Raw genomic sequence first — 15,554 nt, forward strand, 5'->3', positions numbered from 1 at the left:
GGTTTTGCAAGTGATGATCTACTTGTGGTGTGAGTGCAACAACCGATGTTGGTAAGGTATCGAGTAGTCTGCAAACTAGCTCGCCCATTAAGTACAATGTGTTGTGTGGGAACGATTGGTCACCATCCCTTTTCCCTATTCGCTTTAGAGCCATGCATTGCGGCATTTTTGGTGGCTTCCAGCCTATTAGCACTCTTGGCTTAGGTAATCCATTATGTTTAGTAACTTAAAGCAGACAGAACCCTTGTGCTTCTCCATAGTTAAAAGGTAGATGGCTCTTAATACTGGCTATGAATTGATAGTGTTGGATCTTTGGGTTGTGTCAGTGAGTATCCTGGAGTTGAAAAACTCTGGTGACTAAAGGTGATACTCTCCCTAGATCCTAGATTTTACTTTGTACATGATGTCATATAAGTGTCTTTGTTGCCTCTTGATCTTGCCTGCTCAAGTTATCGCCTACTTAGTAACTTGGAGCGAGCAAAACCCATGTACGTCTCTATAGTCAAACAGTATGTCTGCCTACTTAGTAACTTGGAGTGGGCAGAGCCCCTGAGCGTCTCTATAGTAAAACGGTAACTCTTGAATAGGTCTCGAATTGATAGTCTGGCTCTAAGTGGTGGTTCCAATTTGTGTCCCAGGGTTGGTTTCTCAACAGTGTTCTTTGGTGATGCTTACTGGTTTATCCCTCTGGTCCTAGTTTGTCACTTGTACACATTATCAATTTGGTGGCTCTTTTTGATCCTGGTCTTCGCGGAGATTCACTAGTTTGGATGGCGTGTTTAGTGTGCCTATGGTTATGGAGTTAACTCTTTGATCTAGAGCTGTTACTTAGCATTTCTTACGTGTTGCTCCTTTATTTCTTCTATGTTGTTTGATCCCATCTGTGTGTGGATCTTGAGTGTTCTGTTTAGCTTATTTTTTTGTGATATCGTACATTGGGGTATGCCCTGGTTGGGTTTTGTACAAATGTTTTCTCTATCTATACATATCATTTTACTTTTTTTTTTTTAAAAAAAAAAATTTACTTTTCACGGGCTAAGTACGAACCCCCACTTTTTACAAGCTTAGCAGTAACTTATTACATGAGTTTTTTTCTTTCTAAGCTCTGCCACAACCACTACCTTTTAAAGGATAAGCAGTAACCTTTTACAAGTTCACAATACATTGTGAAAGAATTTCTCAAGAGAAAAATATAAGATGTACAATGATACCAACTATTATCTTGAACAAAAGAGAGTTTGAAAGAATGAATGAGTACAGTACTCAACTCTTTTAATCTAAATCTGGTTTATAAGATATACATGTAATCTCACCAGATAATTGTTTGGAGTGAAGAAAGAATGAAAACAAAGCACACTTGGTGGCTCTATATATGGAGTGAAGAAAGAATGAAAAGGATTAGTTTTGTTATATATGGGTTGGCTCTATATTGCTTGAACATCATCACATACATCTATGTCAGCAGCATAGGCTTTCTTGGTGGCTCAATAACAGCATGATCGATCTCACAACTTGGCCTTCTATAGAAGCTTAATGGTCGGATTCAACATTGAGGCCTACGGAACTCAAAACTTTTTTTATTTGACCAATAATGGCCAGATCTGTTAGGAAATAGATGCATATTATTAAGATAAGCATTAAGCATACTTGCATTAATATAATTATCATTCTTATATAAGAGAACACGGTTTAAACCACATAAAATAAAGAAATAAAGCTCTAACGTTAAAACTATCCTCTTTTTGCTTTTTGAGTAATGGCTATAAAATGTGAAATTAGAAACTAGTTACTCGACTAATATACTAGCATACTCTATTGGATATCTCATGTAATCAATTATAAGAAGCCTCACTTGAGTATGACCAAGTCATTGCTTAACTGACTCACAATGATGGGTGTCGATTCTAACAAATAATAAATTCTTGCTCTTAAAAATTTTAATTGTGATAGTGATGAGCAAGGTCGTATCCACAGGGATTGGTTAGATCTATTCCTTTGAAAACTTAAAATAAATAGAAGAAATAATTGGGCGATTTTGAATTTTGAAATTTAAACAATTAAAAACAGAATATTATTCTAAATTAATAAGGCAAATCAAAATGTAAAAAGATTAAAGTAATCAATAGAAACACTTCCGGTAGAAAGGATTTATCCACTAATGGTTATGACACTGATCATTGATGCAAAAGTCACTAATTTTCCTTAAATACTTGGCCTTAGAAAGAACGACAAGCTCTGTTTATTCAATGCTTCCCTTACTTCTTGGTTAATTAAAACAAGCTCTTCAATTAACCCTTCCCTTCAAACAACCTTAGAACAAGCCTCTATAATTTAATTCAAAGACAACATTAAATTTTATGGAAACAAAACCAAATCTGAACAATAAACACACAAGCTCAATTTGTTTAATTCAACACATGTACTCCCTAGGAATTGAATGAAAACTTGTCCATAATCATCAACCCTAGTTGCTACTTATGTAAGAAAGACCAAACAATTATGGATTTGGTATTCAAGCTAGCAATTGATCATGCGTCAATAATTGAATAGTGGTCGTCTATGCAATCATAAAATTTAAAATCAGAAGATATATGAATATTCAAGAGAAAATCAGATTGAAAATAAACTCAAAACAATCTCACAGTGTTCTTCACCATGGCTTCAAAATATCCTTCTACCGAAAAAACAAAGTTTAGCCACACATAATAAGAGAAAGAACACAAAAAGAAGAGAAACTATGAAAAGGATACTTCTTCCTCCTCTTGGATGTGCTTCTCTATCTCTTTTTCTTCTTGGATCCCTCCCTTCTCGAACTTGGATCAAGACTTTAAATAGCCCCTAACAAAGAATCCAAATCAGCCAAAGAATTAGGGTTTCCTAGGCTCCCGTAAATTATGAGCCCATTTTGGGCTAGATAAAAAGATTTTTGGGCTTTGTCCCCTTCTTAATAATTGTATTTAAGAATTTTTAGATGAATTTAGGATTTGAATCACTCAATTTGGACATCAGAAGCTCAAGTTATGGCTTTTTAAAGATTCAGTGTTCGTGCAGAATTATAATCCGATTAGGACTTGGCCCAGCTTCTCGGCCCTAATGTTGAAGCAATGTTTGGAGGCCCAAACGAACTCGGATTTGGAAAAATAATACCATTATGGAAATCCCAAGAAGTCCTATACAAAATCTCTGAAGATCTCATTCATGTTCTTGAACTCTAACATGGTAAAAAATCTATAAGAAGCCAAAAGGTCAAAATATTAAAAAGCTGAAATTTTTTAAGTAAAAGCCCAATTTATTCTAACCTATCCAAAATTCCCTTAACCAAAAACATAAACATAAATCAGCACAATAAGGCATAAATCTCACCCAAAAGACCATATGTAAGGAAAATAAATATATGAAATTATGCACTCATCACATAAATCGAAAGATTTTGCATTAAGCACTCGACTACTAGGCTAACCTTACTTGACTAACACAAACATATACTCGAGTACTGATAATGGATACTCGATTAATTTTAAGCATAGAGACTTAATTAGATTTAATCTAATCTTTACTCAATTAATATATATAAATACTCAATTATAAAATACATTAGTTAATTGAAAGAAAGACATACCTGACTAAAGATACACTTTGGAATTTTTAATACCAAATAGATAGTCGATTGAAAATCATCCTTACTTGATTCATTTTTGAAATACAAAAAGCTTGCATAAAATACTGAGTAAGAAACCTTAATAGTCAATTGAAAAAAGGTTTTGCTAAACATATAATTGACTTATTTGAAAAACACACAAAATATTACTCGACTAGAAATATGCTCAGATTTCAATATATATATATATATATAAAGATACTTGATTCTAGAGATTCCATACTCGATTGTAGCTTTAATAAATAAGATTTTGTATAACACATACTTGAGTAGATTTTTATGATATTGTCACGCCCCAAAATCTAGAGGGCGTGACTTGAAAATTTAATTAAAAACATTCTCAAATTCTCTTTATTTTCTATATATATATATATATACAATGGAAACAAGATACATATCAAATTTATTTATTACATCCATTAGGGAATAATTACCCAAAATACACAAAAGGTGCACCTTAGATCTAACAAAACATAACTGACATTCCTCTGCACCTGAAAAGCAAAACCCCCCAAAGATCTTTCCGGTCGGGATTGCCTCTGTACACATAACTACCCCAAAAAGGATCAACGCCACTGGAATACCCTCAAACTTTGCATTTTCCCCCTAACTTGAAATGATGTTAAAGCAAGGTGAGCCACGAGGCTCAACAAGTATATAGAAATAATGAAAAATGGATACAACTGGACTTCCCAAAACATCATGCATATCGTCAAACATTGAAAACACACGCCATTCCCATATACATAAACGTCACACAATCCATTCCATATCATATGTAATATCACACACCATGCTGTGCGATCATATAATACAATACCAAGACATAATCACAAATGCATATATGCACATATATGGTCCTTGGGGCCCACAAAAGATGGACACATTGGCGCTTAAGACCCTATATACAAACATGCCAACAACCAAGGACAGGATACCAAATCAATAACACGAGCCCAAGGCTCTCATATCACATCTACCAGTATCATATCCACCTCCATCATCATCACGTACCGAAGCACTCACAATCATATCATGCCTAGCCCTTGGCTCGTATATCAAGATCTCATATTACGTATCAATAGAAGTTGCACTTCCTTCTCATCATTTATCCACAATCTCTCCATGTAATGCAACACATAAACAATGCAATGGCTCTTACAGTATTAACGTGATGACAAGGTCCCCATAAGCCAAGCATTAGGCCATGTTACGCCCACGTAGTAATTTACAATGTGAATACTCCAAATGCATATGCTCACCTATCATACACAAGTCAGTACTCAACCGCCTAACTGTGTCATGCCAATGCTCACGCTCCCGACACATACAAAGCATGACCCCTAATAAATGTAACCCATGGCCTAACATCATCATGCGAAGTAATATAGCAACATCATGCAATGCAACATAACCACAAGCAGAATTACATAACCAACCAGATACCAACTATCTGGAACCTATCCATTAGGGTACAACATCATTCCACAAATAAATGTAGGGAGAAACAAGACCTACATGGCATGTGAATACAAAATGCATCGAGAATGCTCAATAAGACTCTTCCAACCGTTCAAGGAATTACAACTACAAGTATCATCACTTAACCCATCAATGGCTCTCATCATACTCCAATCATGCCCCCAAGAAAGTTATTTATTCCCCAAGAACCAGCGCAAGGAAGACTATCGAAAATAAAAAAAAAAAAAAATAGCATTTAAGCAAGGATTAATCGGGTTGTTATGGGCTCAAAACATGGCCAAATAATTTAAGTAATAAACCAAAATGAATATTATGAAGTCTAGTTCACAACGCAAAAAGCGGATCTCGAATCGGATATAACCATAGAAAGTTATACCCCAAAGAGTACAACATGCTCAATCTAGCCAAAAATTAAGAGATCATTATGTTGAAATGGCTAAGTATCTTAAGCTGACCAAAATTAACTTAGGTTGACCGAAGTGGAAACTTTAGTCGATCGAAGTTCGACGGAAAACATGAACAAACACAAAACATACAAGCAAGATGCACTAAGTTCTTGCATTGCTCATAACTCTAAACAAATAAAGCATCATTCCTTGGGTATTATAGGGTAAACAAACCCTATTGAAGCTCCAAAGACCCAAACAAGAATAATCAAGAATTTAGAGAGACTTACAAACCTTTCTACATACTCACATGCAAGAACATCCTTTTAAAAAATAAAGGGTTTTCATGCTTAAATCCCCAAAATGCAACATGATCCAAGGGTTTAGAAAGGAAAGAAATGATTAAAACTTGCCTTGGATGTTTCCCCTTTGGACTTGGCTTGAGAAGCACTGCTATGAAGAACAAAATGCAACCCTGCAAGGCCGAACAAAAAACAGAACGAAGGATGGAAAAAGATGATGAAATGGGGATGCTGCACCGAAGAGTAAGTGTTGGAGCTTGCAATCACCCTCTTGGGGCCTTCAAATAGTAAGAAGAATAAAAAGAAGAAAAAGAAGAAAAGAAGGAGAAGAAGTAAAGCATTCGGGAAAGGGAGAGAATAAAATGAGGAATAGGGAGGAGTGGTCTGCCATCACTTTTCACCCACCCCATTTCTTTTCTTTTTCCTTTTTCTTTTTAGTCCACTTATGCACACACACATATATACAATACCCCTTTTATACAATATCCATAATACACATAACACAAATACATTTGTACATATATATATATATGCATATGCAACTCAACAACCCCCAAACCAAATTTAATTTTGACTTTTTCAATTTTTAACTACCTTTGCCTTTTTCTTTGACTTTAATTATTCTTGCCTTAATTTTCACCAATAAGATCACATAGAATTCTTCACAAATCATTTTCTAAATAAACAAAATTCAACTCACATAAAATATTACCCGAGCAACCTAAACCCAAATACGAGTCGTTACAGATACTCGATTGAATATTTGAATATATTGAAAAATATATTGACTAGTACTCGATTGATTAAAAAGAGAATTATTTTTTATCGAAGGCAAGTATAGAAGTTTTAAAAGAATGTTTGAATACTTAGCCTTCAAAAGTTTCAAAAATACATATACTTAGTTTATCAAAAAGCTTTTATATGTAGTTGAACTTTCAAAATATTTTCTCAAACATTTAACATCAAGCTTGATTAATATAAAACTATATTTTGTTCTTTTGACTTATGTAAGAATACATGAGTCTAAAGTTCTCCAATTTAAAGAAAAATATATTTATAAGCTTCATATTCCTTTATCAACCAATACTTAGCTATTTTGAAATACATATATAAATATATGAGTATGAGGTTTTTCAATATACATATATAAAATGTTTTGGAAATAATTAATAAATCAAATTTTTTAAAAATATTTTTTTAATATTATTTTCTTAATAAATCAAAATACAAATTTCTTAAGGAACACCTTTACAAAAAAATTCGAGTTTTCTCTGCATTGCTTTCTTGTTAAATCAAGTATTGAATTTATTCAATTGATTATTATAAGTACCTACTAGAGTATATGTGTTATAAAAATCTATATCTTTTAAAGGTAAAATGGAGTACGGGACTTTGTATAATCAAGAATTAAAATTTCAATACTCGAGTATGCTTTAGAGATTAATTGAGTATATCTATAGCATTAAAATCTAAGAATATATTGAATGAAGTAAATCCTATATTTCAATTGACTAATGTACTTGAATTAATAGAGTATCTATATCTGTTAGTCGAGTGCTTCACATATCTCTTGTTTTTCATTTGAAAAATCAATCAAGTAATATTTTGTGTGCGTTACAAGTTAGTCAATCATGTGCTCTTAGCAAAATCTTTCTTTTAACTATTAAAGTTCTCTTAGTCGAGTAACTTATGCATGTTCTCTGTTTCTCAAATATTAATCAAATAAAGCTTATTGTCAATCGACTATATGTATTTCTAAAAGTTGAGGATCTTTTTGAGCTAGTCGAGTAAAGTTTGAACTATCTCTGGCTAAGTTTTTGTGCTTTAAAGTCAATCGAGTATCTATTGTTTATACTCGAGTATATATCCTTATTAGTCAAGTAAGTCTAGCCTAGTAGTTGAGTGCTTAATGCATAGTCTCTGTGATATATGAGTTAATTGAGTAATGTTTGGTTGTACTCGAATAAACTCTCTATATAATCTATTACTTGAATTATCCAATCAATTGGAGTGCTATATTAGTCGAGTATCTCTTTTACCCAATCGAGTAACAGTCATTTATTTTTGAAAATTATAGTTGTTAGGTGCATTTAATGCTTGACAATTTCAACTTTTCAGATCATTTAATGCACTTCAAACAACATGAGCCTTCTTGTATAATTTAATAAATGTTGTTTGATGTTGTTAGAGACAAAAGGTGGTAGTTGTGAGACAAATAGAACATTCATTTTCTAACGCCCGCTTTTCTCAAGCGAATTTTCAGAATATATATTTTTGCAGCAATCTATGCACACTGCACACACGTACATATATATATATATCTATTATATTATGTATTAATTAATAAGTAAAATTATACATTAAACCCCCAATTAACTTCATAATCCTATTTTACACTTTCCACAATTACAATTACACCCTCAAATATAAATTTTATTTGAATTAAACTATCAAAAAATCCCAAATTAATAATCAAATATTACTCGATAAGGTCGATTTCGCCCTAGTGTCCTTACAAGACCCTTGTTTCATCTTGAAACCACTTCACGGTTGATCCTTACATAAAATTAGAGCCCTCTCAGGGTTCTATTGACTTTTCGGAAGTCCTTTACGCTTATTCGATTTTTCAGACTGTATTTTAGTTATATTGAAAACTGTCTCTGTTTTAATTTCTTTCAGCGTCATAAATCTCGTCTTGAGACGTTCATGCATGTCATACCCTTTTCTTTAGACATCTAAGTTTTGAGGTACTCTCTACTATTGATTTGACGACTTATTTTACTATCAAACCAATTTTTCGGTATTTTAAACTTATTTAAATTACGTGGCAACCTCATAAAAACATAGGGTATTACACATTTTGAATTCTTCCATATTAGCTAATATTTAATACAAGAAATCTATAAATAGATAGGAATGGAAGCAACTTGAAGAAGGTTACCAAACTACCTGAGTTATTTACCTATTCATACAAACAACTTCAAGAATTCTTCCTATACTCTAATCCTACTTCTCACGAGCTTCCTTTCGTAATCTTTCTGTGAGAAATCCTTAGAGAGTTTCAATCAAAATCTATAACTCTCTCTATCAAGAGAAAAGCATACATGTTTATTGCTTTATTCGTCATTCTCTTGAGTTATTATTTCATAATCTTTTGGTAACTTGTAAAGGTCACACCTTAGCCTTTAAAATGTAGTGGTTCTGGTCTAGCTTACTTGAAAAGCCAAGTTGTAAAGTTACACCTTATCTTGTGAAAAGATTTTGGTTGTTGCTGAACCCATCTGGAAAAGTCAAGTGTAAAGGTTAGTAGTTGAGCCTGCAAAAACTATAAGGTAATATATTAGACTAGTAGGTGTGATAGCAAAATCCTTGATCGTGGATCAAAGTAGTGGATTAAGCAGTTATGGTTGAACCACTCTACATTGTGTGTACTGCTTTTTATTTCATTTACAGTACTCTTACTTTGATTCTCTTTATTCAAGTTTACTTTTGAAAAAAGGTGAAAAAACTTAATTCATCCCTCCTCTGAAGCTAACTATTCTATCACTATCCTTTACACTCTTCTTGTACATACCCTTGTGAGTTGTAATTCTTATTCCTTGAGGGTTATCTTGCTATGATCTTATATCTAAATTCTCCTTCCAACAATTATTTGTAAGGGTTCAACCAAATCCCATGAAAAAGGTTTGTAAGGTTGTTGTTTCTCCATAAAAGCTGAGGTTACTACTGAACCTATAAAAATGGAAGTTCCAACTTAAGCTTTAAAAGTTGAGGTTTTAGTTTAGCTTATAAAAACTGAGGTTTTAGCTAAACCTATAAAAGTTATGTATGGGTTGTAGTTGATCATTGAAAAGTTATTATTTTAGTGGAGTGTTTAAAATCTTTGATGAGAAATCAAGGTAGTGGATGAAGGCATTTTTGCTAAACCACTATAAATGTTATGTCTTGAGTTTGTTTATTGTTTCTCTTTGTATTTGATTTTCACTTGCTGAATATTTTCACATCATAATCTTTATCTTTTACATCTTCAAGCATAAATGTTTTCTCATGAAATATGAATGCTATAATCTCAATTTCCTTTCATTGTTAATCTTTATTTTCGGCAATAGTTCTTATTTGAAAAGATAATTATTCAAAATTAGATTTTATACATGAATCTCAAAATTAGTAAAAGTTTTGAAAATACCCAATTTACCCCCTCTTGAGTGCACTCCTGAAGGATATAATACTGTTGTGCTCGGTTATTTCAGGTTGGCAAAGAGTTTGGGTCAGATGAAAATAGTGTTAATCCCAAATTTTCTAAGATGAGATGATTCAGATATGAGCTAATATTTGGAGTTTATCTCCAATACTCTTTTAACTCAGTTATTTTTTGGCCTGGATAGAAATAAATGTTAGGTTCAAATGGAATCAGCTGTTGGTTATTATTCTTCAAAGTTTCTATACACAAGTAGACATGACCACACATATTGATTGATATTCGAAAATAACTTAGTAATTTTCTTTTAAATATTGCCCTATCAATTTCCAACCCCCGTGAGATTTGATGGTGACACCTTTTGTAGTTGTTTGTACTTGGGGGTCTCTCCCTTTCATTAAATTTCTCAAATTACTCCTTTTTGCTCTTCAGATGTGTGGTCTCTTATATATGTAGTAGAGCAATGCTATAGAAACATGTAAATAAACTAGGTATACAGATAAGCACATATTAATTAATCAGGGAAAATAGATCAAATTAAATAATTAAGTCATAAATATAAATAGAACTACCACTAATATATATATATATATATATAATGATGAATTTGAGATGTATTTAAAGCCTATATATTGTAGCAAATTAAGGACATGCACCAACACTTTGTGAAGAGTGCAAAAACTATAGTTGGAGTGAATTTGATATTTCTCCCAAACCAACCATGAAGGTTGAAGTCATTTCCAAAGAAAGCATCCGGCCATCGTCTTCAACCCCCCACCATCTCCGCCATTACCAACTCTCCTTCCTCGACCAGATTTCTCCTCCTATTTTCATGCCTTTCATTATGTTCTTCCCAAATCCTAGCAACAGCAGTGGCAACAACAATTCGATCGCTTCCAAGTCCCGCCACCTGAAAACCCACCTCTCCGAGGCCTTAACCAGGTCGGATATATATATGATCGGAACCTTAAAATTAATACCAAGAAAAAGCTATATCATACTATATTATTGATTATTAACTTCCCAATTAACTAAAGTAACTAATATTTGGAACTCATGCTTGGTTTATCTGTTCGCGCAGGTTCTACCCTCTGGCTGGGAGGATGCTCGAAAACCGCTACATCGACTGTAACGATGAGGGCGTCCCCTTCGTGGAAGCCATGATCGACGTCAACCTCTCTGAGATCACCGGCAACCCAATCCCCTGCGAACTCAACCAGCTACTCGCCGGAAAAATCGATGAACCGGGCGACCTGCCGATGACGGTCCAGGCCAATTTCTTCCGCTGCGGCGGCTTGGCCGTCGGCGTCGAGATGTCCCACAAAGTTGCAGACGCTTTGGCTTTCTTCTCCTTCCTCAACATCTGGGCCGCCATAGCTAGAGGAGAGGAAGAAATTCCATCACCAAAGTTCGAATCGGCGGCTCTCTTCCCGCCAGCAGATTGCTTGGACTTCAAGCCGAGCACCGGCATCATGAAAGACGATATAGTGACCAAGAGGTTCGTCTTCTCCGCCTCGAAGATCGGTTCCCTGAGAGAAAGGTACACCAAAACCCTAACTCCTACTCGGATTGAAGCTCTGTCTGCTTTTATATGGAGCCGATTCATGGCCTCAACTCAAGGAGAAAAACCAGACCCCAGCAAAATCTACACTGTTCTTCACACAGTGAACCTCCGGCCAAAATTCGAGCCTCCACTTTCGGACCATCATTTCGGGAACATCAGCAGAATCGCCATAGCTGTACCTTCCATGGACAGTGAAGAGCCGAGCTATGGAGTTGTGAACAAGGTCAGATATATTATTTCCTTTCTTTTTAAGTACTCAATGCCAACGTGATACCAGAATTCAATGATAAACTGTTACGTGTTTACCTTACAAGCATGATAATTTTTGCATTACATTAATTATAATTTTATGGGGTGGAAATGGTGAGTCATGTACCTCTGTTTTGAATAATAACTGGCTTAACCTATTGTCACTGGATGGGTTAAGTCTATACAAGAATTTTGTATTCAAAATCACTGCACATGTCAAAACATAAAGGGGGAATGTGATAACGAACTCTCATAATGGTAGTGGCGTGGCAGACCTACTAATCCCCTCAGATCCATAGACCGAATAAGAGGGTGAAATAGAAAAAAAAGAAACTGATATAATTCGGAATATGATTGGAAGTGTCGCTTTAATTCTCTGGGACTTTCTTAATTAAGCAGGTGAGAGAGGTGATAAAGAAAGTTGACAGAGAGTTCGTAGCGAAGCTGCAACGAGGCGCGCAAGAGCACACAAGCCTCCTGAAAGAACGGGGTGAAATGATTGCGAAAGGGGAGCTTATTCCCTTCAGTTTCACGAGTTTGTGCAGGTTTCCTTTGCACGAGGCTGACTTCGGGTGGGGAAAGCCCGCCTGGGTGGCCTCGGCGAGCATGCCATTCAAGAACTTGGTGGCGTTCTTGGACACTGCTTCCGGACATGGCATTGAAGCCTGGGTTAACTTGAAGGCCCAAGACATGGCCAGGTTTGAAGTTGACGAGGAGCTGCTCGCATTCGCAGACTGAGTGATCAATATTCCATGATGCCTAAGCTCTCACAATATTAGTATCTTGCTTTGGATGTTGGCCAAAATAAGAAGGAAAAAGTGTGAATACTGAATACTAGTAATTTGCGTGCGTACGTGTATGCCTATAAAATTATTAATTTGTCAGGTTTTTTTTTCTTCCTGTTTCATGCATGTGATTAATTTCCCTTATTTTCGAAGACTCAAATAATTTAAGGTTTTTATATATGTTTCCTTATCTTTTTTATTACTTTGGACTATATTAATTTGTAACTTCTTTTTTTTTATTTTTTTTATCTCCAGTAGAAAAAATAGAAAAAAAAATATTTAAGTGTATGGGTGGACCCGTACAGATAAGATCTAGAGAAATTTAATAATTTTTTTTTTAATTTTTGCACCCTTTGATACGAGGTCGTTTCGGTGATAACGCGCGGTTCATATGGCCTCTTTTGTAATCAGAACTCAAACAATGTAATGTAAATACATACTTAAACAATGTAATGTAATATAGCCAAAAGCACTGCAAGCTCACAAGCACGCCGAACCGAGCCATCAATATCACATCAAAAGCTAATTTAATAACACGATGATCTAGCTAGCTACTTTTCAAGCTAGCACTAAAAGTCAATATTATTGGCCATATCTTCATAAAATACGGTTTTTTATTAATTAGTCCGTAGTATCCTTATCCATTTAGCTGTGGAATTTCAGATATTTAAAGAGGTTATTTTGTTAATTTTCATGCACCTACAATAATTAAAGTTAGTTCTAAACTAAATGAAGAAAACAACCTACTTGCTAGAACTCTTCGACCATTTCAAAATGGGTTGGTAAAATGTCACACCAAGTACAAAAAAATATACCTTTTTTTCTCTAACGGTTATGATTGTATTTTGGTACAAATTTAAGTGGTAATTGATGTTACAGGGTATTCAGCAATTATTGGAAACTAATCCTTCGCCATATCTTCAAGATTCAAGGAGTAGGTGGTTTGGCTCAGGGTATAGATTAATTGACAAATGAAGACTTATTGGGATATTACTCTTTTCGTCGTCAGATTTTGTGTTCTAGTCTTGGCCAATAATTAAGGGCTAAAGAAAGTTCAACAATTAAAGATTAAACATTAAAAAAATATCAGATCGCTCTTATGTCAGCAGAGAGAGACTAGAAATAGAAACTGGTTACTGGATTCCCTAATTTACATCTCCTATTGAAATTGTGAAGCCGAGCAACACTCGTGATGGTATGTTAACAAAAAAAAAAAAAAAAAATAGGTGGTTTGATTCATTATCACTAGTGTGTATGTTAAAACTTTTAAAAAATTCACTCAATACACTTGATGGTTTTAGGTAAAATTTTAAATAAAATAAGATTTAGCATAATGGTAAATAATTTAGTTATGATTATACATTATAAATTAAAATCTTGTTAACATAACGCTTCATTTTGTAACACAAGTTATATTACATAAAAGAATATTTTTAAAAAAAAATACCTAAACATAATACCAAATTAAGTATTTTAGTGAGTAACCAACTGTTATTTGAATGTGTTCGTCGCCAAAATAATGAAAACGAAAATGAAAGCAAACTGTCTACCAAAACAAAGCCATAATAATTAATAATTTAGCAATTAGGCCATCGTATATATTAAAATAACTCAATACAAGTGTTGGTGCGTAAGGAATCAACAATAATAAATATGAATATGACTTGGTGACAAGAAAGGCTTTAAAACTCTTTTTAAGTCTCAACTTCAATTTTTATAGTGTATAATTTCATACAAGTTTTTTCCAACTTGTTGGAATTAATTTTTTTTTCTTTTTAGATTACGCTTCATTATTGATATCCTCATACACTCCGTCCCTAGAATTACACTGAGAAGGTAAATTGAGGGATGTGTCCGAGTGAGCAGGGTGGTAGACTTTAACACCACTAATGTCACTCTCAAGATCCTCCTTCATAAAGAAACATTCTATTTTTCTAGGAATCGAACTCACACCAGGATCGTTAAATAAACTTTCAATCTGCCTCTTAACTATGCCCCTGGAGGCAACTTGTTAAAATTAATTAATTGCACAACTACCTAATTGCACAACTACCTGCTCATGCCCATAATGAACTTCCAACGGCCTCAAAGAAAAATTCCATCCTCTTTGAATTTGGCCCATATATATGTGAAGGATATCCATGCCTTTATTGACGGGCAAGCATATTGTTGGACAATTACTCCTCCTGTTATGCCAAGAGTGGGTTATATGGCCCAACTACATGCTAATTTGACCAATTCCTTACTGATCATTAATGAAATAATATATATTTCATATGCTTCTTATATTATTGTTATTATTATTATTAAGGATAATTACTTACTCCTGTTTAAATGTTGTTATAATAATCACTTTGAAATAGACTTATTGTTAACTTTAGTGTAAGATCTATTACACCCTCTCAAAATGTATAATTGGGGACACTTAATCCCTTTGCAGTTTTATTTTTGATCGAAAACTCCCTTAACATCATTTTTTAATTAAAAAATTATATTTCATGGTAGAAAAAGAAAATGATCATAATATCATAATATTTAATCTTAAACAATCACACACAACTATATTACTACAAATCAATTAAAAATGGAAATACCAAACTTACCTTTAAATGGAGTAGAATGACACCAATTGATTATTAAAGAGGAAAAAATAAAGAAAAAATTTAAAAAAATATAACCATTTAACCTTAATTAGTCCCTAAATCTAAGTAAAATCCCAATTTATTTTCAAAAAAAAGTGTAAAAGGTAATCAATTCATATCCTAAGCGAAATCTAATTCATCTTTAAATTATAAAAGCAAATTAGTCTCCAATTTATCTTTAAATCATGGAAATAAAATAATTTCTAACTTTTGAAATTAGAAGCACAAATACAGTTTTTGAAAATCCAATCAAAAACCATATTTACGAAAACAACAAAATTCAAAGAA

The 15,554-nt window shown here is 33.6% G+C and overlaps 1 protein-coding gene across 1 annotated transcript; it reads left to right on the top strand.

Moving 5' to 3' along the window:
- The first annotated feature begins 10,658 nt into the window (after nucleotides 1-10,658).
- On the top strand, nucleotides 10,659-12,814 carry LOC127809747 (vinorine synthase-like). The gene is made up of 3 exons (XM_052348778.1): nucleotides 10,659-10,968; nucleotides 11,108-11,813; nucleotides 12,239-12,814. Exons 1-3 carry the CDS (start codon nucleotides 10,748-10,750, stop codon nucleotides 12,575-12,577), a joined length of 1,266 nt encoding a protein of 421 aa, XP_052204738.1. The 5' UTR covers nucleotides 10,659-10,747; the 3' UTR covers nucleotides 12,578-12,814.
- The last annotated feature ends 2,740 nt before the right edge of the window (nucleotides 12,815-15,554 follow it).

This window comes from Diospyros lotus, chromosome 9, assembly GCF_014633365.1.
Source record: "Diospyros lotus cultivar Yz01 chromosome 9, ASM1463336v1, whole genome shotgun sequence".
Classification (NCBI taxonomy): domain Eukaryota; kingdom Viridiplantae; phylum Streptophyta; class Magnoliopsida; order Ericales; family Ebenaceae; genus Diospyros; species Diospyros lotus.